The sequence below is a fragment of the Zosterops lateralis genome, assembly GCF_965231275.1.
Source record: "Zosterops lateralis genome assembly, chromosome: 6".
NCBI classification, from domain to species: Eukaryota; Metazoa; Chordata; class Aves; order Passeriformes; family Zosteropidae; genus Zosterops; species Zosterops lateralis.
Genome location: NC_139761.1, coordinates 54,842,599 through 54,870,214, shown reverse-complemented (window position 1 = coordinate 54,870,214; position 27,616 = coordinate 54,842,599). Strand labels below are relative to the sequence as shown.

General features: G+C 41.9%; 1 protein-coding gene across 2 annotated transcripts in view; it reads left to right on the top strand.

The window, feature by feature from the left end:
• MICAL2 (microtubule associated monooxygenase, calponin and LIM domain containing 2) overlaps nucleotides 1–27,616 on the top strand; it is a 117,852-nt gene that overhangs the window by 45,304 nt on the left and 44,932 nt on the right. The window contains exons 8-25 of one of the 2 annotated variants that reach the window (XM_083864309.1): nucleotides 1,528–1,785; nucleotides 2,581–2,696; nucleotides 3,779–3,905; nucleotides 4,096–4,186; nucleotides 4,280–4,427; nucleotides 7,053–7,252; nucleotides 7,699–7,811; nucleotides 10,878–10,949; nucleotides 11,519–11,668; nucleotides 12,747–12,851; nucleotides 14,068–14,286; nucleotides 14,508–14,609; nucleotides 15,211–15,339; nucleotides 20,931–21,029; nucleotides 21,416–21,496; nucleotides 22,862–23,048; nucleotides 24,006–24,094; nucleotides 24,421–24,520. In XM_083864309.1, coding sequence (XP_083720435.1) covers nucleotides 1,528–1,785; nucleotides 2,581–2,696; nucleotides 3,779–3,905; nucleotides 4,096–4,186; nucleotides 4,280–4,427; nucleotides 7,053–7,252; nucleotides 7,699–7,811; nucleotides 10,878–10,949; nucleotides 11,519–11,668; nucleotides 12,747–12,851; nucleotides 14,068–14,286; nucleotides 14,508–14,609; nucleotides 15,211–15,339; nucleotides 20,931–21,029; nucleotides 21,416–21,496; nucleotides 22,862–23,048; nucleotides 24,006–24,094; nucleotides 24,421–24,520 — 2,386 coding nt within the window. Of the gene's footprint in view, nucleotides 1–1,527; nucleotides 1,786–2,580; nucleotides 2,697–3,778; nucleotides 3,906–4,095; nucleotides 4,187–4,279; nucleotides 4,428–7,052; nucleotides 7,253–7,698; nucleotides 7,812–10,877; nucleotides 10,950–11,518; nucleotides 11,669–12,746; nucleotides 12,852–14,067; nucleotides 14,287–14,507; nucleotides 14,610–15,210; nucleotides 15,340–20,930; nucleotides 21,030–21,415; nucleotides 21,497–22,861; nucleotides 23,049–24,005; nucleotides 24,095–24,420; nucleotides 26,968–27,616 lie in introns of those variants that run through there. The other variant, XM_083864308.1, reaches the window with a different exon arrangement.

The following is a 27,616-nucleotide window of genomic DNA, read 5'->3' as shown; positions in this document are numbered from 1 at the left end:
GCTTTTCTCTTCAGTCAGCTCAAAGTTCCTTTAGAGAACTAAAAACAATACTTCCTAAATTAATCACTTTTGAAACTGGCTGAAATGGGATCTTGACTCACCTTGTAAATGCATGGTGGGATCATCAGAGCAGAAAGTAAAAACCTCAGTAAGGGTGAACTTAGCACAGATATGTCCAATTTTATCAGGCAAATAAGAAAGCATAAAAACCTAACCTAAGCCAAATTATAAATTCTCTGAAGTGGGTAAAATGTGATAGAAGAAGGCTATAAACATGGTGGCCTGACCCAAGGGATACTTGGGATTTTGAGGGGTTTGTTTGTTTGTTGGGTTTTTTTTGTTTGTTTGTTGTTTGTTTGGGGTTTTTTTTGTTTTTGTTTCTTTGTGGGTTTTTGTTTGTTTATTTTGCTTCTTCTGTAAAATATAGGGTTTATTTTCTTTTGTTTCTAAAAAGTGTTACAGCACCACTTAAATTTCCCTTCCTGGAAACCCAAGAGAGGGCAATTTTTCTTACAAAGTAAGACAGTGCCAAAGCAGCCAAGTGTAATTTCCTGAAGGAAGTACTTGTGGGGAGCTGCCAGAAGGGCTCTTGGCTTTCTGATGGGATCACTTAGCTCATTGCCATGATTCCCTGCCCTTTTGGAGGCCAGGGGCTTCCAGGGCAGAGCTGCTCTCCATGAACAACCAGGGTGGGAGAGAGGAAGGGCAGAATCCCCTGGGGGAGAGTGGCTGGTGGGCCCTGGGCTTGTGGGGCTGGTGTTTGTAGGTGGGGCAGTCCCAGGGCATCTGTGGGGAGTTTGGAGCAGAGGATCAGCAGCTGTGGCTCATCAGAGCTGTTTTCCTGACCTACTCAGCTCTGAGTGTAAAAAAAAAACAACCACCCTCAGTGTGTCTGGAACAACTGGGCTAATAGCGGTTCTGTGGTATCATCTGTGATTAGGGGTCTCATCCATGATTAGGCTGGAAATAGAACCTGCCTTATTAATAATCACTGCCTTTAAGTAGAATGACCTGTAAAGACAAGGTCCTTGACCACTCTGGCCAAAAAAAACCCCAACCCCGCCCAAAAATGAACAACAGAAAAAGCTGCTACGATCCAGTTTTGAATGTGATGTTGTTACTGAGATGTCGAGTCAAACCTTGAGGCTGAGCCCCACATGTTACAGCATCAGTGTTCCTGCTCTCCTGTGGTTTCAGATGTCGGGTGCATGTGTGCAGAAAAGCCTTGCAGTGATGTGGATAACATCTTTTGATATGAGGGGAGTAATGTTCTGAAAACAACACATAACCAAGGGAGGAGCTATAATCTTCTATTGCAAGCAAAGCTACTTGTGCAGTGTGGGCAAGGAGAGTTTCTGTTCGGGGCAGTACCTGTGTTAGTGCATTGGCTTTTTGGAGGAGATGACAAATGTCACTTGTTTCTTGTTGCTGTGAGGTGTGTGGCTCTCTGTCCTGCAGTGAGACTGCAGTGTTCTAATTCAGACAGGATATTGGAGCCTCTCATCCCACATCCTTGTCTCCTTGCAGGACTCCATTGATACCGAGCTGCTGCTTTGTGGGGAAAATGTGAACCAGAACAATTTACTGTCCTATGCCAGAGAAGCTGCTGACTTTGCAACCAACTACCAGCTGCCTTCCTTGGATTTTGCAATTAATCACTATGGCCAGCCAGATGTAGCAATGTTTGATTTTACCTCCATGTATGCATCTGAAAACGCTGCGCTGGTGAGAGAAAGGCACAGACATCAGCTCCTGGTGGCACTTGTTGGAGATAGTTTGCTTGAGGTAAATCTTGGAATGCCCTCCAAGTAGTATTTTCAGGTTTGATCCAGCCATTCAGTCTACCCTCCAATATAAAATGTCTTCTTTTACATGCCCTGATACAGTGGTATCTTCTTTGGAATAGACTTTTTTTCCCCTTTTTTTTCTTTGCTCCTTTTTTTTATGCCATAGTCTGTCATCACTAATGCTTGGCTGGCAGCCTCTGGCTGAGATCCCATATTGCTTTGTGCAAGTTGTGTTTCTGTCTGAAAACTGTGAGCTCCGTGTCCTCAGCTTGGGTGCATGGCATAATTTTTACTGAATTCCATCATAGACAAAAACTTGATCCAAATTATTATTGCAGTCTCTTTGCCTTAGTATATTCCCTTTTTTTTTTCTGAAAAGTGTATGGTGCAACTTTTTTTTTTCCTAAACCCATGCTGACAGCCTGAGGCATTTGAAAAGAATAGTCCAAAACAAATTTAGGAGGTGAGAAGGGCGTAATTTTTTTTCTTTGGATAATTCTTGAGTCTTCTTTTTTTTCTCAGCCTTTACCTTTTGAGGCTAAGAAATTTGTTTTTAAATACAGAAGTTAAAAAAATGGAAAAAGTGAAAACCAATCTTTTTTCCCCTCTACCTAAGACTTACAGGAGAGGCACATGTAAAACCTGCAACTGTTGCCTGTATTTTATTTTGACTCTTTCTGGGCTATTTTTCCAAGACGATGTGAAGCCCTAGACTCCAAATTTGCATTGAAAGTTACTTTTTCAGTAAGACCTTAAGAAATAGAAGGAATTAAAGGGTAAATTCTTGTTGCAGCCCTTCTGGCCGATGGGTACTGGCTGTGCAAGAGGGTTCTTGGCTGCCTTTGACACGGCGTGGATGGTGCGGAGCTGGGCGCAGGGGAAGCCCCCGCTGGAGATCCTGGCTGAACGGTGAGTGCTGCTTTGCTCCCCAGCATTTCTGGTGTTTCAAAGGGCCACTGCAGTGCTAGAAAGCTAGAAATCCTGCAGTGCATTTCAGAAAGCTATCGGGAGAAGAGTTATTAGGGTTTAAATCACTGATTTATGTCACTTAACTCTGATCCTTAAAGAAGTAAACCAAAGAGACCTTGTATTGAAAAACCCAAACCAAACCTCCAGCCATCTCAACACCTGTTTTTTTAATAATAATAAAAAAAATTCCTAAAAGTAGTCTAAATAAATTCTTCAACACTAACAGCTTTCAGGGTTGGTCTCTGTGGTTTTAACTCTGCAGTTTGGCTTAGTGGTGCTTTCTTTAGGCTGATAAATATGTGGCAAAAGAGAATTGTTCTAATGCTGCAGCAGAAGCTTTTTTTGGCTGGAACAAGAAGATCTGTTGCTGAGTACAGCAGCAGACCTGGTGTCACCAGGGTTTGATAGTTGAAGTTGCTGACTTAGGTCCTGCTGGCAGCCACCCTGCTCTGCTACAGCTGTCCAGGCTGTTTTGGGGCAGATACGTAATAGGAAGAGTCATGGTTGTGGGAATGCAAGCAGGAGCTTTACTAACTGCAGCACTTTGATAAGTTTTAAGATAAAAGCCTGTGGGATGACTCAAACACAGACTGGTCCCAAATGGAAAATTGAGCAGCATAGTAAAAAAAGCTGTGGTGGTTATAGGAATTGCAGGATGACAGGATTTAGTCCTGTTATGTGGTAAAGAAGTTACTCCTTGAGTAGATGTTAAAGCAAAACCAGATGACTGGATGATGTAACCTCTTTTTTTTTTTCTTCCCCCTTCTTTTTCTTGCTCACTTCCTGCCTCAGGAAAATATGGGCATAAGCTCTACGTGTCCATCTTGTTGTCCTTTTTTTGTCTGGCATCCTTCTGTTGAGTGGGGATAAGAAATGGGATGGATGCATTATGCATTTAGTCCATAACACTTGTCCTGGGAGAACCAAAGTAAGGTTTAGGCAGCTGCAAAAAAAACCCCAGTCTCTTTATATAATAAATATTTATTTTAATACATAACTCTTGCATCTTTTTCCTCCTCAAGAGAGAGCATTTATCGACTCTTGCCTCAGACAACCCCTGAAAATATTAATAAGAACTTTGACCAGTACACCATTGACCCGGGAACAAGATACCCAAACTTGAACTCGAGCTGTGTTCGACCTCACCAGGTCAGTACTTAAAAGGCTTGCTTGTGAAATCAGTTCTTTTTTTGTCAAGGGTAAATAGAGCTACAAGGAGTGTATAAACAAAATCTCCAGGGGTCTCCTTAATTTAGAACCAGCTGCTGATAAAGTTAACCTGGAAACAAAACTGGGTTTTTTTGTCTGATGTTATGCTGGTGATTGCTTTTCTTTGTAGGTGAGACAATTATATGTTACCAATGAGCTACAGCAGTGTCCTCTTGAAAGAGTGAGCTCCATTAGAAGATCAGTGAACCTCACAAGACAAGGTGAGTGGCATCTCCTGCTTGCTGTGGCTTAACATCTGTGGTCTTCTGAGCGCCCAAAAGCTGACTGAAATGTTTGCTCTCCTGTTCCTGCAGAGTCAGATATTCGGCCTAACAAGCTTTTGACGTGGTGCCAGAAGCAGACAGAGGGATACAGGAATGTTAATGTCACTGACCTGACCACCTCCTGGAAAAGTGGCCTTGCTCTGTGTGCCATCATCCATCGCTTCAGGCCTGACCTCATGTAAGTGACATCTCTGGAGCTCCTTGGTGAGGCATTTGTCAAAGAGTAGTGTAAGACCAGCCAGAACAACCCTGACACTCTGCAATGCCCTTCTGTGGCTGCTTTCTGCAAGGAAGTGCACACCGTGGCCAGGGTGGGGTTGGGGTTGCTTTGTTTCTTCTGTATGTCCTTGCATGCCATTTAAAATGAAATAGATGTGCTTTCAAAGAGCTGAGAAGGTTTTGAATCGTATGATTTATCATGTTTGTGGGAGTTCTGTGTCTATTTAAAACGAAATTGCAGTTCTGGGGGAATGTGTAGGGCTGCGTTCCCAGATCTCTGGAGACAGGTTTTAGTGTCTGTTTGAAACCACAGCCATGAAGCACAGTCCTGAGTCACAGAAGTGCTGGGTGAGCCTGCAGTGAGCCATCCTCTGTGTGTTGTACTGGTTGCTGCGACTGTCAGATAGGGAAACATTGGACTGTGGAGGTTTTGCACAACTCTGTCCAGGAGAGCACAGAGCCCTTTCACGTGGGCACAGCAAGGGCTGGACCTTAAAAAATTAACTGCCCCAGGGGTTGAGTGTAAGCTAGCATTCCCCTTTGGCACAGTCTCTGGGGTCCTAGTGCTGCATGACCCAACCTCATGCATCTGAATATTCTGTAATGTCCCATAGTTAGATATAGGAGGGTCAGTGCGTAACACGAGTCAAGAAATGGCACTGACTGCTGGGTGCAGTCAGTGAGGTGATTCCTCTTCCCCCCAGTCTCCAAGACGTAGTGGATGCATTCCCCTGTCTTCCTACAGAGCCTTAGGAGTCACACCTGAATTACTGTCAACCTCCTTTTATTGTGGATGGATGAAAGGAAAGATTGAGCTTTTTTATGAGGTCTGATAAATTGGAAAAAATAGGAGTGATACCTAGGGTGCTTGCTTGTACAGTTTTGCTAGAAGAGGAGCTGAGATTTTAAGAATAGGATTTTTTTTTTTTCCTTGGTTTAGTTTAGAACAATTAGAATTATGGATGTTTTTAGGGGAAAGGGTGCAGAAAGCAAAGTAATCTTTGCTGCCTGTGGAAAACATGTTCTCTGCACTGCTCTCTACAAAGTCAATACATTTATCTTCCTGAGCTAACAGACCTCCTGCTGTTCAATTAACATTGTGTTTGGATCTTGTTGGCTTTTTGTATTCAATGAGCCTGCGGGAGGACTTGGCCAGATGAAAGCCAGGCAGGCAGGAGGGAAGGCTGCCAGTGACAGCCCCCAGCTCCAGAAATGGGCAGTGGGTGGGTGAGAGAAGAGGAAAATTATTCAGGGATTCAAAAACTCACATTCCACTGTGAGGAGAAAGAAACTACCCTGCCTGGAGCTTTGTAATTTATTCACATGTTTATTTTAATAATGAATTTTGGAAGCTGTTCAAAAGATCAGAGTCTTAGAATAGGTCCCATAGAAAACGGATTAGGGAGTGGATAACAGAGTTCCAGATGTGTGATGTACTTATTCAGTGCACTACTAAATTCAGTTATGACCTTGACAGGAGGGCTCTGTTTAAACCCTGTGTGTAACACCTTAAAAAAGGAAAGGTGATGCCTATGCATGTGTGTGCATACACATATAATGTGCTACTTCCATAGAATGCTGTCCTATATTTATTCCTCCCGGCTTTGATTTATAGAACTAATTGACCCTAAGTAATCTGTTGGTAATGGGCGAAGTCTATAGTAGTTCAGCTGTATTTGGAGAAGAAGTTTTCTTAGTGTTGCAGTGTGGTGTGATGGTCAAGGTGCTGTGATCTTCGTGGTCAGAAGCCTCTAAAAAAAACCACCTGGTTTGACGGGGGGCGGGGGGGCACAGGCACTCTCAGGAGTAGAGTGACTAGCTCTTTTTAAAGCTGCCTGAGCTTTAAAAGCTGCCTGAGAAGCAGATCCATGCTTGCCATCTCAGGTGATGCAGGAATCTTTGCAATCTTCAGGAGAGCTTCTTTATTCAGAGAAATCTGGAGGGGAAAGAACCAAATAGCCCCAGGGAAGGGGGACTATATAGGGTAACCAGGGGATGGGGTTTCACAGCTTGACCAATGGGGAAAGGCATTGGGAAAGGGACCAGCCATGGAAAGAATCCAAAAAGAACCAAACAGGAGGGATAAAAACTAGGAACAAGGGGAATAACCAATAGGGTACAAAACATTAACATAGAACTGCAAAGGCTTATGGCTTGAAGCATTTTGCTCACCCTGAGCTAGAAGAGTCTCCCAGGGCAACTTCCCAAAGGGAAGTCACTGCTATCTGGGGCAGCCTAGAGGGTGCATACTCTCCAAGGGAGTGAAATATCTTCTATGGGTAGCCTAGGGACCCCCTCATCTTAGCACTGCTGAGGAAGAATTGCATCTCTCCATAAATAGGAGGATCTTTTTTTGTGGGACTACATCAAGGTCCAGTTCAGTGAAAAAGCTTTTAAGTTACATTTCTGGCAGAGCCAGTGTTCGTAATATGGAGATTTGTGTGAAGCTCTTCCCTTAGGCACTGCGTTGGGCTGTGTATCTTTGACCCAGTGAGATCCCAGTGCCCTCACTCCCAGTGCTGCCGGCACCGCGTGTTCCCGGAGGGAGCAGGGAGAGATTGATGCCGCTGTGCTGTCCCCGCAGAGACTTCGACTCCCTGAACGAGGAGGACGTGGTGAGGAACAACCAGCTGGCCTTCGACGTGGCCGAGCAGGAGTTTGGGATCCCACCAGTGACCACGGGCAAGGAGCTGGGCTTGGCTGGGGAGCCCGACAAGCTGAGCATGGTGCTGTACCTCTCCAAGTTCTACGAGCTGTTCCGGGGCACCCCACTGCGGGCTGTAGGTGAGGCACACCTGGGGAGGTGGCAGCCCTGAGTCCAGGCTGCTGGCGAGCACTGCTCTTGAGCCAAGAGGCTTTTCCCAGCTGGGACATTCCCTCATACCTCAGGCTTAACACAGGAAAGGCTTGATTGAAGACCACAGTTTTGTGGGTCTTTGGTGATTTCAGGGAGTAGGAGCAGCTGGATAACTGCTGCTTGACATCATGAAGGTCATGTATCAAGTTATTGATGTGATTCCCTGACTGCACACAGTATATTCATGCTTGTGTTTTTCTCTTTCTTTTTTTAAAAAAGCCACACTGCATTCTATTCTTACTGTTCTTACTTCTATTTGCCTGTGTTTCTTATATATAATTGCTACCAGCACTGAACTGGAAAGCTTTGGCTTAGTCAGAATAATTTAAAACCAAATCTAAGTAAATATCCTAAGCAGTTGTTTTTTCAACAGATGCTGATGAGAAGCAAAATGGAGAAAATAGTGATCTTGGTTCAGCAAAATCATCAAATTTCATCTTTAATAATTATATCAATTTAACGTTTCCAAGAAAACGAGTACCAAAGGTGAGTTGTGAAACAAGACTTGTCCTATGAATCTTTTTTTCCTAAAAAGATGAAAATAAACTTTCAGGCTCAGAAATAAGGGGCTTATATATACATGCTATAAGCATGAAAATTATGCTATAATTTTCTGACCTATTTCTACCTCTAAGAAAGAGTCCTGTAGCTCTGTATTCCTGGAGTTAAATATCCAGCCATTCTATTGTATACCAGTTTGAATAATCAGTGTTGTGCTAGACTGTTTATTGATTGGGAGGGAGTGCTGCTTTTTGAAAAAAGCAGAGATTTGCATCATTTGTGGATGCTGTCAGGGTTCTGAAAGGAAGCTTTCCAGCTCTTACAGAGGAAACCTGCAATGGTGACAAACAGTCGGCAGGTTGATCAGCAGCTCTGGGATAACAATCTCTTAGTCATGCCCATGTACTTTTCTCTCTTGGTCACTTATTAATGAAAACTTACTGACAGGCCCTGTTATGTCCCTGTATGATAAAAAAAAATCCATGCCCATACGTGCTGTGATTAAGGACTACAGGGCCTTGAAGCTTTGCAGAGGCCCGAGTTAACACATGTACACATCTACTGCATTTATCAGTATTTTAATACACTGTTTTTTAAATTTGTTGCTCTCTTGTAGAAATGTGATTTCTGGTTTTTTTCACCTGAAGAATTGGTCCAAAATTTCCAGATACATCCTACACTGACTTTTGTCTTGAATATTTTCGATCTGCAAACACGGAATTTTTCAAAACTGGTGGACAGTCAATTGTGCAGTAACTTCAAGTTATCCTTGTTAGGCAATGTTTTTTTTTCTGACGCCCACATGTACAAAAACTAAGTGACATTGTTCCCAGATAGCCAAGCAGTGAGAAACCAAACAGGCAGAATAAACTTTGCTTTTTCTTGTGGGTGACTTCTTTAGAAGAAAAAACCTTTATCGTGACCACAATGTTGTTTTTCAACGAGTTGTTTGCAGAAATAAATGGACTTTTAGCAGTGGGGAGAGCTTCCCATTACTGAGCCATAGAGCCTCTGATTAACCTCCTGTCATGAAATAAGTCTTCTGTCATAGCAGGAGCTGGAGTTCTTGGCAGCACATGAAAGCACGAGGTGATTTGTTTGGAGGGCCCCTCTGGTTTCACACCATGGGGGCTCGTTGGAAATGAGAAGTGGAAGTGTTATTTCCCAAATCAGCCAGGGAAACAAGGCATTTTGTGCGAGGTTTTGCAGCTCTGTCACGGATGGGCTGTGAAAGCAAGCAAGGTGGGTTAGGACAGACTCAAGAGTGCCATAACCAGCTGGAACCAGCTGGGAAATGAAGCTCCTTAGAAAGCAACTGCTTGAGTCCAGGGTTTGGCTGTGGCTTCAGTTTTAGGATTTTTTTCCCCTGCAAAAAACTGGTGCTGAGCATTATCCATGTGTGTACATATCAAAAGTTCTGTCCAGGCTTTAGGAGAGTAGAGTGTTGCTAACTGAACTCTCCATGGCATGTGGTTTGTCCTTGGGTTGGGCTGGAGGAGGGATCCTTATCTGGGCACAGGCTGTGGGAGACCAGGAAGTAGGGCCTGGAGCTAGTGTGGCTCTGGCTGTTCTGGCAGCCTGTGCTGAGCTGGATCATGTTTTCCATTCTCCTCTGAGTGTCAGCCCGGCTGGAGAGGAACTGAGATTTCCTGTGCTCCAGACTAATAAATGAAAGGAGGTGTTTACACAATGCAGGGCGCAGCCCTTTTGGAGTCCTGCTGGGCAATTAAATTGCTTTGTCTTTCACTTCTTTGTCAGCATGTTAATGAGAGTCCTTTATGTCAGATTTCTGAAAGGTAGCATCTTGCTTGCTCCATTCACTCAAGCGAAATCTGCTTTTATGTGGCCCAGGCTATTATGCAGAATACATTGTGCTGTTCTGTGTTCACCCTCTCTGGGTAGACAGATGACTGCAGGTAGTGCAAAGCTGGGTTATACTGAGCTGCTGCTTGAAAGGCAACACAGCAAAGCAGACAAAGTAATTGAAATTTTGTCATCTTGTTCTTCTGGTGTTTGCCCACATGTTGTTTGGGATTACTGGACTTCACTGCATAATGATTTATTACAAATAGTGTATATGTAAAAAGGGAAGCCTGCATTCTTTGATCTTTCTCTCTTTATTCCTTCTTGGGGTTAAGTTGACTGAGCAGGCACTAAGTTACAGCGTGGGCAGATGCAAATAGGTGGAATGTAGTTTATTGGTCATAAATTATCACTGTATATTCAGTCTTCACAACTGAATGTTCTAAGAAGTGATCAAAAATTCCAAGCATTGACTACTTTTCAAGTTTGTGCAGACTGAGTATGAAGTATTACTGATTTGTGTGATCTCTAGTTGAATAAAATAATGAAATATGTGTGTGGCTCAAGCACAAAAGGAGAACTTTGGTTGCTTAAGTATTGTAATGTTCAGCCAGAATCAGAGAGATGAACCTTATGAGGGAGACAGACCTTTAAAGCAGCCAGTAATTGCTCAAAAAAGGAAGTATGACTGTTCCATGAGTTCGTGATCTGCAGACAGATGGGTTAAAAGAGATTTGGGATTTACAGTGAAAGAGTGAGGGAGTTTCTGGATTTTGTTACATCTCTGGAAAACAGTGCAGCCTAGGTGAAAATTAATGGAGTAACTCATGCTGCAAAACCTTTTTATTCAAGGATGTGTTAGTGCTTTATGAATTATAAACTCCTCAGTACTGAAAGAAGGGAATATAAACACCCAAGTTATAGGGCCTGTGTTTATTCAGCACAGTGCACGAGCCTGTGTTCTCACACCCTGGAGTCCAGTGAGAGCTCCCAGTCAGGGGCTGTGGGACAGCTTTTACTGCCCTGCTGTAAAGGACTGCACCAGGAGCAGTCCTGCTGGGCTGGGGAGTCTGACAGGGCAGTGAGACCCCCTCATGCTGGCACTGCTCCCCTGTGTGTGCCTGGCTGAGCACAGGCCAGACCTCACCTGCCTGGGGATGGAACTTGTTATCCTGGGAGGAGCTGCTGGGGTGAACTTGGGAACTGCTGCAGTAACTCATGGAACTTGTTTTGGCTTTGCCCTTTCAGGCTGAAGGGAAAACAGAAGAAAGCGAGACTAACAAAAGGCGTCGGAAAGGACTCTTTGGTGTTTTTGAGCAGGTTGGTGTTCAGTGGTGCCCACCTGTGTCCTGTTCCTTGATGGGCACCAGAGCTCAGGAAACAGAGGGAGTTGGGGGGCCAAGATTGACCTTTGGAGTTTGGCAGGAGAAAAAACTCAAATTTCCTGTGGCATGCACTAAAGATGAGCTAAATTAATTTAAATCATTCGGAAGGGAGTAGAGCATTAAGTAACTTGCACTAGTTTTTGTTCTGACACAAGAACATTTAAGGTATTGGCCTTTTTTTTTCCTTTTCCTAACTCAGGTATTTAGACAATTTTTTATTTCAAGAGTTTGCATTGCAGCTTGGTTTCTAGCCCTTCTCTGATTAGTCACCTTTGCAACTCTGCTTTATGAATAGCAGCACTGATTAATGTTCCCTTTTACTGTACTCTGGGACCCAAGAAAATACTTTTTGATTACTTTTGCATGCTAAACATGTCATTTTAGTATACTGCAGACTGTATTTCCTTTCACCCTTAGCTGATAAAGATGTTATCTCTCTCCTCCTCTCCCTTGATGAGTGTTGTAGGAAACCTAAGAAAAACACAGTTTGTTGTTTCCTTGCAGTCTTCAGGCTTTCCAACCCAGGGGACAAACAGTGGGAAAGAACAGAGTGATGGCAGAGAAGGAATTAACCAGAACAAGGTCAAATCAATGGCAACTCAGCTCCTGGCAAAGTTTGAAGAGAACACTTCAAATACAATTCTGAGGAGACAGGTAGGACATAAATAGAACATGAAAGTCATCTCTGAAATTAAACTATAGTCCCTCCTTGTGAAGGTGATGCAGATTTCCAAGGGAAGACGGGTCTGTTAGGTGTTTGAAGTGGCTTGTCTTTCTTAATACTGTATGCAAATTAGACGTATTTCCCTCAATACTTGGTGAACAAATGCAACTCAGATAGATTGACCAATGCTATAAATATATTGTTATGTGTTACAGTGTCTAGAAATCTCATGTAAGTCGTACAGTATTGCAGAAGGCCTGTTGTTGCCTATATTTTTCGAATGAAGGACATTGCATATCCTGTGGAGTCTGTCTTGATGGAAAGTCTAGGAAGTCTCAAAAGGAAACCTGATCTTTTGCAAGATGTGTCTGGCTGTCATTTCCATTCCAAAACTAGGCAGAGTGGAACACGTTTGTGCATGGTACAGCATTTTCATGGTTTGTTGTTAGTGTGACTAGAGGTGTTTCAGAAACAGTCCCATGCTGCTGGGGTAGTGGGGAGAAGCTCGAAGTCACACTTCAGCCAGAAATAGTTGGAATCAGCAGAGTTTGGATCTGTCACCTCAAATATCTGAAGGAAGGATGAATAAAGTGTGGGTGTTTTGACAAGGATGGTGACTTTCTTAATTCTTCATCCTCGTATCTGTTTGTTTACTTGAAGAATTACATCCTCCAGTAGTGTAGGCTTTATAGGTGTTCAGTGACTTTCTCTATCCTTGAACCAAAGTTGTTTGCACACTACCTGGCTACTTGTCAATGCCCTGAGCTTTCTGTGTGTGGTAAGTGGCCAGAGATTTCCTTGGCCATGCTGAAGGAAGTTATTCTGATTATAAACTCTGTTAAAAAGTACTAAATGTGTTCAACTTGAAGTATATTGATGGTAGAAGTTGCTAATAAAATGGGTGGGTGGCAAAATCTGCAAAATGTGTTGTTAAACTTCATAGTAATGTGTCTTTAAAAGCAGCTTTTATTTCTTTCTGCCTCAGAAATTCTTTGAGTCCTATTTACTGTCTTCCTTTTTTTTTCTCTCCTTCACTCTGTCTTTGCAATTTTAAAAACGCTTTACAAGGAGCTAACAGATAGACCAGCCCTGCTCTCCTCTGACCCTCCTGTTAATCCTCGCTTTGCTAAACCTGTGGATCCAAGCCTTTTTCCACCTCAACCCAAAAGGCAGGTAGGAAACTCCTGTGGGTAACACCTGGCAAGCACAGTGTTTCTCTTACTGCTAGGAACTTGCTGCTATTGCAGAGCTACACAAGATACAAAGCAGTACTTGGATGGAATCTGCATAGTTCACTGGCACATTTAGCTGAGAATTGTGAAAGCCACATTAGAATTGTAAGGATATTTTACACCTGCTTCGGCAGATGAGAAAACTCTCTGAAAGTGTGGAAACACCATGAAAACATAAGTGCTGATTTCTGTGTTACCACACCTAGGCTTCAAATTGTATGAATATAATTACACAGCTACATTTAACATGTGAGAAAACTATAGCAGTACCTGAAGATTTGTGCATGTACTCGATGCTTTGTGCTATTGTAATGATAAGGCTAAAAGAGAAACCTGGCAAAAATGTCTAAGGTAAAAGCTTGAGCATTGAAAAGCTGATATTGATGCCCAGGTGTTTTATTTCTAAAAGTAGAACTTGTGATAAGAATTTCTGCTGAAAGCTCTTTTGCAGCATCACATATATGGGGAAAATTTTTTGACAATGTAGTTTAAATTTTTCTCTTAGTACTTTCACTGAAAGCAATCTCATTTCAAACAGTATTGATATTCACCTTATAGCAGAGTTTTAAATTGAAGTAAACATCCTGCAATGGCACTTCAAGAGCAGACTGCAGTGACATGAGATCTGTGTTACTTGTGGAAATCTGCAGGTCAGGAGCTATTTTGTATGAAAACTCAAATTCAGAGATGTGTTCTGAATTCCTCGGAAAATACCTTAAATCTGAAATACATTACATACTGATTTGGGTCAGAGTAGATCTAGAACTATGGCCAGAACTACTGTTGAAATCCTCATAAATACAACTAGATTATAAGCCTAGTTTCAGGCAGGTGTGATGCCAAAAAAACTCAACCCAAAACCTTTGCTGTAAACCCTAGAAGATGTTCTACACTGCTTCTGTCTGAGGTTGTTCACAAGAACTCACAAACATAGAGAAGGATGTCGGGGCCTGCACATGTTGTTGGACTGATCTATTTCAGTGCATGTGCACAAGCACCAGCAGTGCAGTAGAAGGTGTGCAAAGAGTGATGTGAAAACATTTTATTTCTAGTTATATGCATGACTGTGCCGCGCTTTCGGAAGCATCCTTAAAAGCTACAATGTACTGCATGGTAGTGCAGAAAGCAGAGTTTTGTTCACTTCAAGTGTTTCCCAGTTTCAGGTGGTAGCTAGGAGTGAACACGAGGTCAGGGAACCCAAACAGTCTTTAAATGGTTCTGCTCATATGGCCAGGAGAGCAAAGACTGTGCACAAAACAGATCCCCAGCCCAGTCTGTCAGAAACCTCTGAAAATCTCGCATCTGCCTGTTCAGCTGCCTTTGTACTTTCTGGAGTGCTTGAGCGTCTTCAGCACCTGGAGGAAAAAATGAAACAGGTGACAAGCAACTTCTTTTCCTTTCCTGTCTCTTAACTGCCTGTGATAATCTGTGTACTGTGGTTTTGCTGCCTTTGCTGGCTTGTTCTTTCTTGACTGTAGGTTGTATTAAGACAATAAGATGTCTTTCTGCAAACTTCTGTGTTCTGTTGATGGATGTGGTTTTAACTGAAATCTCTCTCTTTCTTTTCTTGGCTGTCCTTCCCTGGCTGTCACTGCAGAAAAGAGCTCAGACCATAGCAAATAGGGAATTCCATAAAAAGAACATTAAAGAGAAAGCAGCACATCTCGCCTCAATGTTTGGATACATGGAGTTTCCAAAGGTGAATTTTAAGTTTTGCACCTGAAGAACTGCTGAATTGGAAGGTGTATAAGAATTCATGAAGGGAAAAAAAATTGCTGTGGTTTTGGTCTTAATTTCCTTTCATTCTGTGTGGATCTGAAAAGTAATGTGGATTCCACTGAAACTAGTAAAAAGTGTTGTTTAAATATTATTGCATAGTTTAATTGAGGTAAAACAATCTGAATCATAAAGCTAATCTTAGTACTTTAGCAGGAGAGAAAGGTGTTCAAATAATCTATGTCTTGTGCTTAAGCACGCACTGCTGGCCCATAGTTTCTAGTCAGTTGGTGAGCAGTGGTACTTTGTGCACTCTGGTTTTCCCTGGATTTCATTATGCTTTCTCCCAGCACTATCTTACCTTACTGCTCACTGTGAATAGTCCTATTTAAGAAAATGGTACAATAATATAATTTACCACGAAGGTGCCATGATGATTTCTGTGGGTCCTTGCTGTGCAGAGGTAGCGAGAAGAGTAGAACTGTCATTGTTACCTTTCTGGTTTTTTTGATGCATGACTGTGAACTTAACCTGTGTTGATGTCACTGTCTCTTGGATAACTCTCCTGTTTCTGCTCTACACAGAATAAGCTACCTACTAAAGGCTTATCCCATTCTCAGCCCCCAACTCCCTCTTGCCCTCCACCTCATCATTCAGCTGTTGCTGCTTCATCATCTGTTGGTTCAGCTTCCTCTGCTGTTTCTTCTCAACAGGTACTCTATTAAGAGATTTTTCGTATAAAACCCAAACTTGTAAACTCAAGCTGCTTGAGAAATGGCTTGGATGGAAGGTGCTGGCAGTAGACCTGTTGTATAGGTTGTAATTCACGTGTAAATCAAGCTTTCTGTTTATACTGTTGTTAGTTCTGCATGTTTGTAAGAGAAACGTCATCGTCAGAGTTGGCTCGGGTAAAAGCTGAAGAACAAAGCAATTGGTTAAGATTTTTTTACTTCAATTCTGAAAATTTTGCATTGCTGCTTATTTTAAATGATCTGCTGTTGGATGATACCAAAGGCATGCTGAAGAACCCTTCACATTATAAAGCAAACTGGATGCTGTGGGGTTGGTTGGTTTTCCTGAGTGGCATTTTTGTTTCTTTTTGTAAGAATATCTGTCTGGTCTGCAACAGAAAACCTGCACAATGATGGTTATTTTAGCCACATCTTAGAATTGTATGAGCGTTTACCAATACAAACATTTTATTATTTTTTGTTTAATTGTTTGTACTTTAAACTTGCTTCTGTGTGTGAATAGCTAGAACACAGTTCTTTGTAACAGCAGACCTTATGGAGAGGAAACACACATACTCTGAATGAAGGAGATGACACTTCGGTCAGAGATACTCAGTTCTTCCTTCTGAGGCTGATGTTAATGGGCTGTGTTGCAGTCACTGCCTGGCTCCCAATCCCCAGGGAAATACAGGGGACACAGCCCTTCAAGGACACTGCAAGCTCAGCAGGTGCCTCACTGCAGTAATCCCCTAATTCCCTTCAGCTTCTGAATAATTCCTTTGCCTGGATTTTCCTCTTACTTTTTATGACCCAAGAGGTATAACATGTGATGGGTTTTAAGCTAAGTCATGGTTTCCAGAAGACTGGGGGCTGATGTTCATCTGATTTGAAGAACTATTGTGACTCTGCAAAGGGAATTAAAAAATAAAACCCAAACCCAAGCTATCTGAAAAGCCCTTTAGAATATGAGAACGAAGCTTTTAATCATATGGAAGCTCTGTGAGCAATAATTTCATTATTTCACCATCTCTTCTTGGAAAATTTTTGTCCTGAGCAATCTCTTTTTTCAGATTTTTTAAAAACTGCATTTTGTTTAAAGTGCCCTGACAGCCTTGATGAGTTTGTATTTAACTGCTGTGACAGTAGCTTGTTGTGACTTGGTTTCACTCAGGCTGAGTTTGGCTGAAAAGTGCTTTTCTCTAGAGATACTGGCAGAACGCAGCACAGCTGAAGCAAGAAAATCTAGTTCTGTCACCAGCACAGTAAATACGTGTTCACCTCAGTGGGTAAATATTTGGCTGGTTAAGTAGGACTGCATTTACACTTTGGCAGATCTACATGCATGAGCATCTTGATGCCTGCATACACAGCTCCATGTGTTGTACAGGCTCAGGGCCTCTTGAACACTGTGCGTTTCATAGGTGTAAATATGGTGCATTTTGTGTGGCATTTTGGAGTATTTTTAAACACCAGCTCTGGTAATGATTAGGTGATCTTTTACTCCTCCTGTCAGGGGCACATGTGGTAATAGAATCTGTTCCTGCCCTTTCAATATCAAATTGTTGTCCCTGTGTTTTATGATTGCGCACTCTTCCAAATGTGAAAATTTTATCCTGATCTATAAAACACTGACTAAATGTGCATTGCTGTGTAAATAAAAATTCAACAGATGCACAGTGTGCATTTTCAAGTGCTATTCAACAGTACATTTGGATCTCTCTACTGTGAATATGTACCAGGAACTGCCTCAATTTGAGGGGGTTTATGGCTCTCAAAATCTGTATTTCTAGCCTCTGTTCTGAGAATTATCATTAGCTAAGTGTAGACTTCAGTATCAGAAAGTGTTTTGGAATTGGTAAACCAACAGGAAGAGCTGCTGTGTGTTGCTGTCCATGTTTCTGCTTTTTCCCCAGCAGAAAATCAGAAGGCAATAGAAGTGTGTTGAGTTCTGTAAGGCATCATGATATATGACCTGTAGGTATCAGCAGCCTCCCATGGTGTTAAATAGCTAGTGCTGTCATTTTAATTTCAGGTGAGTTCTGAGGTTGTTACCAGACATGACAGTCCATTGCAGCTGTTGAGTTTTCCTTGGAACAGTATTAGTTACAGGGACACAGTTATTGAAAAGAGTGGCTATGAAATCATACTGTCTAATTACAGAAACTTGTTATTAAGTCTGAGTCCTGCAAGAACACTTGAAAATAAGACTCTGGGACCTTATTGTTTCTTTCAAGACATGCAATCATTACAACTTAGTAAGAATTACCTTCTGTGTGTAATATGCCAACAATAATCAAAAGTACTTTCTAGCTTCAATCAGCTGTCAGAATTCATGTAGCTGGAATTATGAGTTAGCATTTACTGTGTTACAGGCTGGGCTTTGGTTAGTCCTGTTCTCTGCTGGAGGGTGGGTTGACCTTCAGAAAGCTCTGTTCATCTGAGCTTTGCAGAAGTGAACCCAACAGAGTGTGTCCTAAGAACTGGGAAGTTTTTACAGTCAGTTTGCTCCCTGCAGAGCTTGGGCCAAGGACTTCCCTTCAGTGACGTGACTCTTAATTACCAGCATTAAGCAGGGCTGGGGTGTTTCCTACACTTAGTGACTTATTACTCAAATGTTGTTTATCTCAGAGGGAAAATATACGTAGCAGCATGTACCAAAAGTAAATAAATCACCCTCAAAGCAAAATAAGACCAGGAAAATCATTAAGGATATGAAAGAACAAAGGGGAAGCATTGTATGCTTTTGGAGACAGAGAGCATATTTCCTTTGTTTTATGAGAATGCTACTGAGGTTTACTTGGCTGGCTGTGCAGTTCTGAATAATAACACAGGGAAATAAATACAGAAGGCAGCTTTCTCTTTCCATGGTAATAGCCATCCTGGTCAACCTGCTGAAAAGCAGTGTGCCACTGACAGCTCAACAGTCTGAGGAAATCACAGACGCTTGGGATTTTTAAGTGTTTTCTGGTTGTTCCCTGAAATTCACTGTAAGGTCACTCTTTAGGATTCCTGTTCGGCAAAGGCTTTAAAGCTGCTGGCACAAAGCTGTCTGAACTGTGAGCAGGAGCCTGTTCCATGCAGACAGTGGCCCCAGCATTGCAAAGCTCTGTGTGACTTCAGTACAGCAGTGGCCTCAGGGGCACCAAGGACGTTCTCTGCAGTGGCTTCAGGGGCACCAAGGACGTTCTCTGCAGTGGCCTCAGGGACACCAAGGACGTTCTCTGCAGTGGCTTCAGGGGCACCAAGGACATTCTCTTCCTGTCTCTGAGAGTGGCAGGTGCCCTTGGGGCTGCCCTGGTGGATTCTCATCCTGCCGTGATGTTTCTGGTTGGTGATTGAGTGGCACTTGAAGAGAATGCAACAAAATAGTTCTTTTGGAAGGGATGTACAATAAACATCTCTTGCCCTGACCAGATCAGAGCTGACCAGAAGTTGAAGCATGGTTTCAAGGGCATTGTTGCTAAATTAAATTGAAATCCCATTTGCTTTTACTTGGAATGTGAATCCACGTTCATTACAGGAACATTTCCTTTTAATAACATTTTTGAAGTGTGCATAAACATGCAATTTTCTTGTTTTGCCTGCTTTAATATTGGCATAGATTGTTCCAATGGGTGGAGAACAGAAATCAGCCAACCTGATGAATGTCAAGGTGTAGTTCAGGCTCAAGGATACTTTTCCTGAAATTCAACTACTTGCACTTTAAGCCCAGCCTTGTTATTTAACTGATTGCTCCAGTATTTATCTAGTTCAAGGAAAACTTTCTGCTTCAACTGACTTTGAGCACTTTCTTTTACCATGGAGCTTGTGGACAGCAACTTGTACCTGGCCCAGAAATTGCTCAGCATATTCAGTGGTGCAGAATTTGGGGAGGAAGATGTTTTTATTCCATGTTCTTAAACAAATCAAAGAAATGTCCTTTTCCCGTAGTAGCAAGTAGTACCTTCTTGTAGTTGTTTATAATTTGGTGTGCCACTTGGGACAGCATTGTGGTATGTAAGCAGCAGTTAACTTTGCAGTTTTTACCCACAAGTTGTCCAGATATTGAATAATATTTTAAAGTCTTTTTATATTAAACAAAACCAAACAGGAGAGAAATTTGACCCTTAAATGGCCTTTTTAGTCTTAACATGTATATTTTGTACCTGCCTGGATATCAAGTTAATTATGAGATAACTTTGAAAAGATAAGGGGAGCTGTAAAGAGTTGGACATAATCCCTTGAATTTTTTATCCATAGTAATTTTTGACAACACATCCACAGTGCAATATAAGCATTTTTAATTTGATAGAAAATGCTTTAAAAATGTTATAAAGTCTTCTAAATACTGTTGCATTTATATTTTTTTCTCCTTTCTTTATGGTAACTTTCTGGTGTTTTAAAACCTTCAGTTATCAAGACTTGAAAATTATTTCACTGAGAAGAGGGGAGATTTCCTTGAGATTTGGGCTCTCTGAGATGCAAATGGAGTGTTAGATAGTATCTGTCCTCATGGAAAAAACAATGCCCTGACTTCAGAAGCAGAGTATACCAGGCCCCTGGCCAGAGCAGGATGGACCTTTGCTGTGTTTTCTACCAGAGGTTGTGAGATCTTACATTGACCAGAAAGCTGAAATCCCAGTCACTACAGGAAATGTGATTTAGGGTAGAAAATATTTCTGTAAACCTGTGAAGTCTTTACTGTCTTTTTTCCAGGACCAGAGTGCCTACCTCCTTGATACCACTGGCCCAGTCACACAGACACACACTTTTACCCCGTTCCAGTCCCCAGGCAGGTGTTTTGGCAGGGAAGCACGGACCATGCAGCCATCAGTCTGTCTTCTGTGCCTTTGGATCCACAGCCTAAGCAACTGCTGGCTCCTTGCAGGCCTGATTGATACATTTGGTTAAAAACAGTCTAGCTTTGGTGGCTGCACCAGTGTGATGAAGCAGATTAAAGGAGATGCTTCCCTCTCATGAGCGTGGTTTCTCCAGTTTTCCCTGGCATTACAATGGGGAGAGGGCAAATGGTTGCCCTGTGAGCACCAACAAAGCAGTTCTGTGTGGGACTTGGCTCATGTTTTCCTAGAATATTCCCTGAAATGTCACAGTTTTAGGGACTGTTAATGCGGAGTTGATCCCACCCCCGTTCTGAAATGTAACAACCAAGTCCCAGAGAAGTTGAAGTGAACAATAGAAGTATTTTCATGTCAGAATGTCCAGCTGAGATGGCCAAGCAGGGGCTCCCAGCTCAGCCTTTCATGGACACAGCAGGAAGCCTTGAGGGGAAGCATTTGCTTCCATCAGGACCTTCTCAGTCATCCTCAGGAAAAAGTCTGTGGATTGCACAGAAGCCTTCTGTGGCCCCAGCTGGACCATGCTGGTCATGCATGAAGATGCTTTTGCTCTGCTGGACTTTCCCTCTGCTCTTTGTCCTGCCTTCCTGTATTATCCTTTCTGTATTTATCCCTATAAAAAATTCAATGTTTGCATGTGTCCAAATCATTCTCGTCCTTTTTTGTCTTTAAATTCTCTTTCAAGGGTCACTAAAGCTCTTCCTTCTATTCTTCATCTTCTCCCCCTTTCCTGGTTAGATGACTGTAGGAAAGGTCTCACGTGCAATTGGAGCTGTGGCTGAAGTTCTTGTAAATCTGTATGTGAATGATCACAGGCCCAAGCCACAGCTTGAACTGGTAAGACTAAACCCAGTGTTCCCAGAATGCCATCCTGAATTAAGACCTCAGTTGTGAAGCACTTGAAGCCTTGTGAAAGGCCTAACATTTATTAAAGAATCAAGTGCACATTGGCACAGTATGCTGATGGAAATGTTGCTCGCCATGTCTTCTATTTATATTCCTGTTACTTGACTGTGTGAATTAAAACTTCAGGAGGCTTTTATTAAATGCAATTACTGTAGAATTAGTAATAGAAGACAATTACTACTCAGGGTGGCTTCTAAAGAAAGTTTTGTGCAGTACATGCTTATGCAGTTATTTTTAACACATGAGTGCTGAATCACTGTGCCTCCTTTTGAAGAGGGCTGTTTCTCAACTCTGACACTGTTTCATGTTGAATTCAGAAGCGATCTCTGGACAGAGCTGCAGGTTCTTGCCCTATTCCTCACTCTCCATCTGCTGCCTCCGCTGCTCAGAGCTGTCAGGTACTGGGAAGCCAAGTAAGGTGTTGTGTTGTGGTGATGACACTCTACTTACCAGCCATCACTAAACTCAGTTGTTTTGGCTTCAGTGTAACTATCTGATCTATTAACACCATGGTTTTAAGAACACATCTGTGTGGTTTTCTATTTGCATGGTTGTTTGTTTGGAAAGATTAATGCTCTAAAATGATCCGTCAGAGCAAAATGGATTGCTAATGGCAGATCTGGAATAGAAGTGTCAGCTTTTAAGCACAAGACTACGTGACAATGATGATAGTGTGTTCTACTTAATATTAAAAAATGCTTCCAAGGCTGCCTTTTGCTGGCAAATGAAAGATGAGTTGTGTGGACTGTGTGCTGCTGTCTGAAAGTGCCTTGGACTTTTCCTCCTCCATCCCATATATGGTACTCTCCTGTGGCAGCAGGGATGGTGGAAGGGGAGGGACATGGTGATGGATGTGGCAGGCACAACACACTCACCTGTACCTGTAACCAGCCATAATACAGTAATGCACTGTAGCTCCTCAGACTTGCCCCTAATAAGAGAAGTCCAGTGGCATCTAATCAATTTCTACTTCACTTTTCTGTACCTTTTGCATGTATATGTAAGAGGGGATGAGATTTGTGGCAATTAAAGAATGTTAATTACCAGCCTAATTGCAACAAACTTTCAAAATGGCTTCACATTGTTAATATGGATTGTATTTTGAATGTGTTAAAAGTGTTCTGAATGTGCGTGGTAGGAAACCAAGTGATTTTTAAAGCTAACCAACCCCAGGTTGGGCTGTGATCTTGGGAGGAACATAGCTGAGAGGGGAGGCACGGCTGTGGCAATGGGTGAGGTGGTTCAGACAGCAGCATTGAAGACTGCTTTTCCTCCTGGACCTTTAAGCACAAGCCTGCATTTTCCTCCAGAGTGTGTCTGAACTGAGTCTTCAGGGTGTTTTATTGCTTGGCTGCCCATGCAAGTCTGCTGTTTGAGGCTGGTGAGGTGTGCATTCACTTCCTGAGAGAGAGACGAGCCCCTGCGCCAGGACAGTGCAGGGTGGTGAGGGAGCACTCAGGGATGATGCTGCTCTTGGACCTGGGTAGTCAAAACGTTGGTGGACTCCCAGAGGGAAACTGGATGCAAGTCCAGTATCAAAGTCACTCCTTTAAAGTCCTTGTAATGTCTGATTTATTAATTGCTGCATAAACCTACAGAATTGCAAAAACGAGTAATAAAAATGCTGACTGATGCTTACTGTAATTTTGCTTGGAGGATGCTGTACAACACTTCAAGTAGCTAAAGCAGCTGCCCCCTTCATAAGGAATTCTGTCTGGGTGTATGGAGCCACAGCTTTATATTCTGTTTTTATCTTCGAACAGGGTTCTCTGCGAAAAGAATTCCCCAAGTCCATCGGGGGGAGTGACATTTGTTATTTCTGCAAGAAACGGGTCTATGTCATGGAGCGGCTGAGTGCAGAAGGCCACTTCTTTCACAGGGAGTGCTTCAAGTGTGAAATATGTTCTACAACACTCCGCTTAGGAATTTATGCCTTTGATGTTGATGAAGGTAATGTAGGAGCTATTTAGGAGTATTTTGAAATGTCTGAGTATTGGTGCTTTCACTGGAGCTTGGGAGAAAGATCTGGCCCGGTAGCACGGTCAGGAGGAGGTCTGCCAAATGTGCTGTTTGTGTCCCTGCTGATCCTTGAGTCCTTGTACTTGCAGTCGTAGTCTTTCAAAAGAGTTGAGTTATGACAGAGCTGAGCTTTAAATGAAGAACTCCTCAGTGGAAAATAAGTTGAGTGACCAAAGTGCACTTTGTCGAATCACAGGTCAAAGTGAGGAGGGGAATAAAGGGGTGAGGTTTCTCCAATAATATAGTGTTATTCTTATCTCCGTTTAAAACTGGCCATTAAATAATGTGATCTATAAAGACAAGCCATAATAGTGGCAGATTTACATGGATGCAGGGAATGTAGGTTATTTCTTTTAAGATGTTATGGTCAGGAGTTGAAAGCAGTAGGACTGGCCAAGCACAGTGTAATTTATTCCAGGCTCTAGGCTGCTGTAGAACAAGAAGTTCAGATCTTGGGTGCTTCAACGCACCTAAATCCTGGGGTTTTCCTTCTTTTTTTTTCATTTTAGTTTGGAATGGAATTATCAAACTGAATCAAAATTCCTTTGCCCCTTCCAAAGTATTTGAGTAGGTCAGAATATTAAGCTTTTTCTGCTTGATGTCTTGTGTTGGTTTGTGACTTTGTATTTATGGGATGTTGTTTTTTTGCTGTTAATTAATCTTATATCTGAAAGATAGATAAATGACCTTGTGTTATTGAACTAATGTGCAAATCTATAAAAGAAACCTATTCAGAGCTGTTAATCAGAGTCAGGGCCAGGTTTCCCATTCCTTTTGCTGCCCAACTGTTCATTATTCTGGTTTTGTATTTTTATAGATGCAACAGTGATTTTTCAGTCCATATATATATAGACACCATATCCTATAACTGACTTTTCCCTCTTGTAGGTAAATTTTACTGTAAACCTCATTTTACGCACTGCAAAATCAGTACAAAACACAGAAAGAGGAGGGCAACAATACAGATCCATGGAAAGGTATGGAGTGATTTTATTGCTAATACAATCTTGAGGCGGCTTTATCTGGGGCAGGGTGCAATTCCTGTGTGTGTGCGTGTATGTTTTCTACCTCATGTGCAATGAAATCAGTGCTAAAATACTTGATACTCTGGGTTCTGTGAGTTTGGTGTATTTATCATCTGGTTCTCAACAGAATTTAGCTTTTCTGTGCAAAGTGAAGTTGAACTTAAGAGCAGCTGGAAATAAAAACATACATAAAGACTCGAAGACAGTAGCAGAAACTGGGCTCACATTCTTCAGAAGCACATTTAACACTTTTTCATTTTTTCAATGCTTTTTCTAAGGAGGCGATAGACGCGTGGAAGAAAGTGGAAGCCAAACCCACCGAGATCACCACAGAAAGCACTTTGTCCACTGCTAGCAGTCCAGAGGACAGGTCCCCAGGTATCCTGACTTCCTTCTTACGGGGCGCGCTAAGCTGGCCCCTACGGGTGACCAGGGATCTGCTTGACATTCCCAGCCGCCTGTCTAACTGGATGCATGGTTTCCTGCACGCTACCCACCTCCATTTCAGGGACAATGCATATAACTATACCTACCTGTACGAACTCCTGAGCCTTGGGGTGCCGCTCCTCTGCGCTCTCCTAGAGGTACTCACTCACATGTACCGGGAAGCAGAGCTATCACTTGAAAACGTGCTTGAGTGGGTGAAAAGATTCTGTAGGGTTTGAATCCTGCTGCGTGTCTTGCTCAGTTGGTGCCTTTCAGATTTTCAAAGATAACAGCCTGGCTATTTTCTTGAGAGGGGGATTTTTTGATTTGGAGGGTTTTGCCTTTTGTGCCATTTCACACGTGACTTCATTGAACGGTGGATTCCTCCTGGCAGAAGCGAGGTACAATCGAAATTTTCTATGTATCATGTACTGTATGTTAGAGCATGAAGGATAGTGTCCAAACACATTTCCAGAACATGGAGTCAGATGAAGGATATTTTCTAGATTATTTCCCTCCTGTTTTATTCTGTAATCAGACCATGGGAGAAGATGGTACAATTTTGAAACCATTTTTCTCCCTCCCTACTCTCCCCAGCTTTTTTTTTTTGCTTTTTTTCAGTTAGACCGAGAAAGAATGTGTGTTCTTTCAGGCATATCTCTGACAAATGGCTGGGTTTTGAAACCTGAGTATGGCACGTAGCTTTTTTTTGTTTGTTTTCTTGCTTTCGTCTTTGCTCTGGGTTATGAGGTTTATAACCTGCATGAATATGTTTCAAAAAATCATATACATAATTCACATTGCTCCTAGTCATGCCTTTTACATTGCTTTACATGTGATGGATACCTTTTGTTGATAGTAGGTATTATCTGTTCTACTAATTTATTTGAAGTTTTTCAATAAATTTGAAGAGCAAATGATAGTTGAGTGAAGGCTTGATTAAAGTTTTAAGTCAAAGGAACTGGTAGAAAAAAGTAGACCAGACACTCTTCAAGTCAAGGCTTCCTAATTTGGTGGCTGATATGAGGAGTATCAATTTATGGAGCATTCCTGTGTAACTGAAGTCACTCCTGTTATGGCTCTGAGCAGGCACTGCTCCCAGTGTCTTTTGGAATTTTTTTTAAAAACACAGGTGTAGAACAAACATCAAAAGCCTATAATTGTATTCTTAGGCAATAACTTCTTACTTGGGTAATTCATTTCAACTTGTGCAGCTGGTGACAGAAAGGTGAAAATCTATTATCTGGAGCAGCAGATGAGTACATTTCTTTCAGATGTCCCTCAACAAGGTCTACCTTAATCAGAAGGTCAACCTTAATCTGTTAAACAGTAAGGACACAGTAACATCCCAATGCTCATTACTTTCAGCCTAGTTAGCCAGCGAGGTAAGCATGCTCCCTGCCTTTCAAGTATTTACTTGTATTCAGAAGTTTACCAGGAAATAGGTAAATCCTTAAACATGGCAATATGTGTAGCCTAAAATGAAAAGCATATGTAGCATTTATGTGTAGCCAGAAGAATTTGATGTAAACAATAGGAAATACTGTTGCATTCAGTTAGTACCAAAATTGAGGATCACCTGCCAGTGGTCTCAAATGACTGTGTTGCCTTTGGTCTGGCAGCTCTTGGTGTTTGTTGTTTTGTTTTGTCTTGATTTGATTTGATATAACATGGGAAAAGATTATTTGAATTGTTTTGCCTCTTAGGTATGAAAAGGAAATGTGTCTGCTGTTTAAAATAAATGACAAACTGGATCTTTCTTCTAGATAGTTTGACTTTCTTTAAACTATGAGGATGGGCTTTTCACATTTTAGAGTGGTTATGTATTTTGGGGGAGGAAATTGTTATTTTTATGCACAGAACTTGAAAAAGTGCTTGAAGAAAATTGTTAGATATAAGGTAGCATTCCTTTCACATAAATTGCCATTAATGCTCAAACATATATTTGGCCAAACTTTGCTACCATGTTGAATGGACACAGCAATAATTGCACTTACATGGTGGCCATCTGTATATATGGTATCTGTACCTTTCTTTCAGTATTCAAAACACCTCACTTGGAAACACTGTATTATTTTTAATCATTTGGTAATGATAGTAACTGTGTCACCCTAAAAAGGAGACAGTCTGCAGTGTGGTCACTCTTGCAAAACAACAAACTGCTGAGTGGTCAAGCTTCCAAATTTGGGCTGCCATCAATTTTGGTTTCAGTTTGTCAATACGAGAGTCTTTAGGAAAACTTCTTCCTAAAGTTTTCTCCTGCTGTTTACTACAGCAGAGTGAGCATAATGGTAAATGTAGAGGAAATGGTGATGTAGTAGGAAACTTGGAAATCTCTGGCCAATGAACTTAAACCAAATGAATCTTACTAGTAGAAAGTGTAAAAATAAGATTTTTTTTTTTTAATTAAAATATGGTGTTGGTTTTATACAGATTTGTATAATGGGGCATAAACTACATTTCCACAACAGAATTCAGGAAATTGCATAACAAAAATGTTTTCCTGATCAATCTTAATTGCCATGCACATTACACTGGGATTTTGCAGATGATTCTGTTGGGAGGGTTATTTTATTGGTATCACTCCAATTGGTCAATTTTTTGACTTCTTTGTCCTACTGTTCTGCTAGCAATACTCATATCTGCTTGTCCTCATTGGTAATTGAATGAAAAAAGGGCAGTCTCATTTTGGCCAGTTATTCTTTGTACCTGTGTGATCTTCCTGATGCTTTCCTACGTAACCAAGTGAAGTTCTGTGTTTTCTTCCCTGCTGTCTTCTCTGCCAATCTCCCTCATTGCTTTTAGTCCAATTCAACATTCCGGTGCTGCACCCGCTCACTGGCTGAAGCCTTTCTGCTCTCAGGTGATTTTTTTTTCTCCAGTTCCAAAATTACGTGACTAACCCTGTTGTTTGACAGCATTTCGTTGTGTGTTTTGGGTTTGCTTGTTGTTTTGGTTTTTTTTTAACTGTTGGAGCAATCTGTGTGTCTGGTATATTAATGGAGCTTTGGCATGATTATTTAACCTGTTGCTGAGTTCACAGTTTTC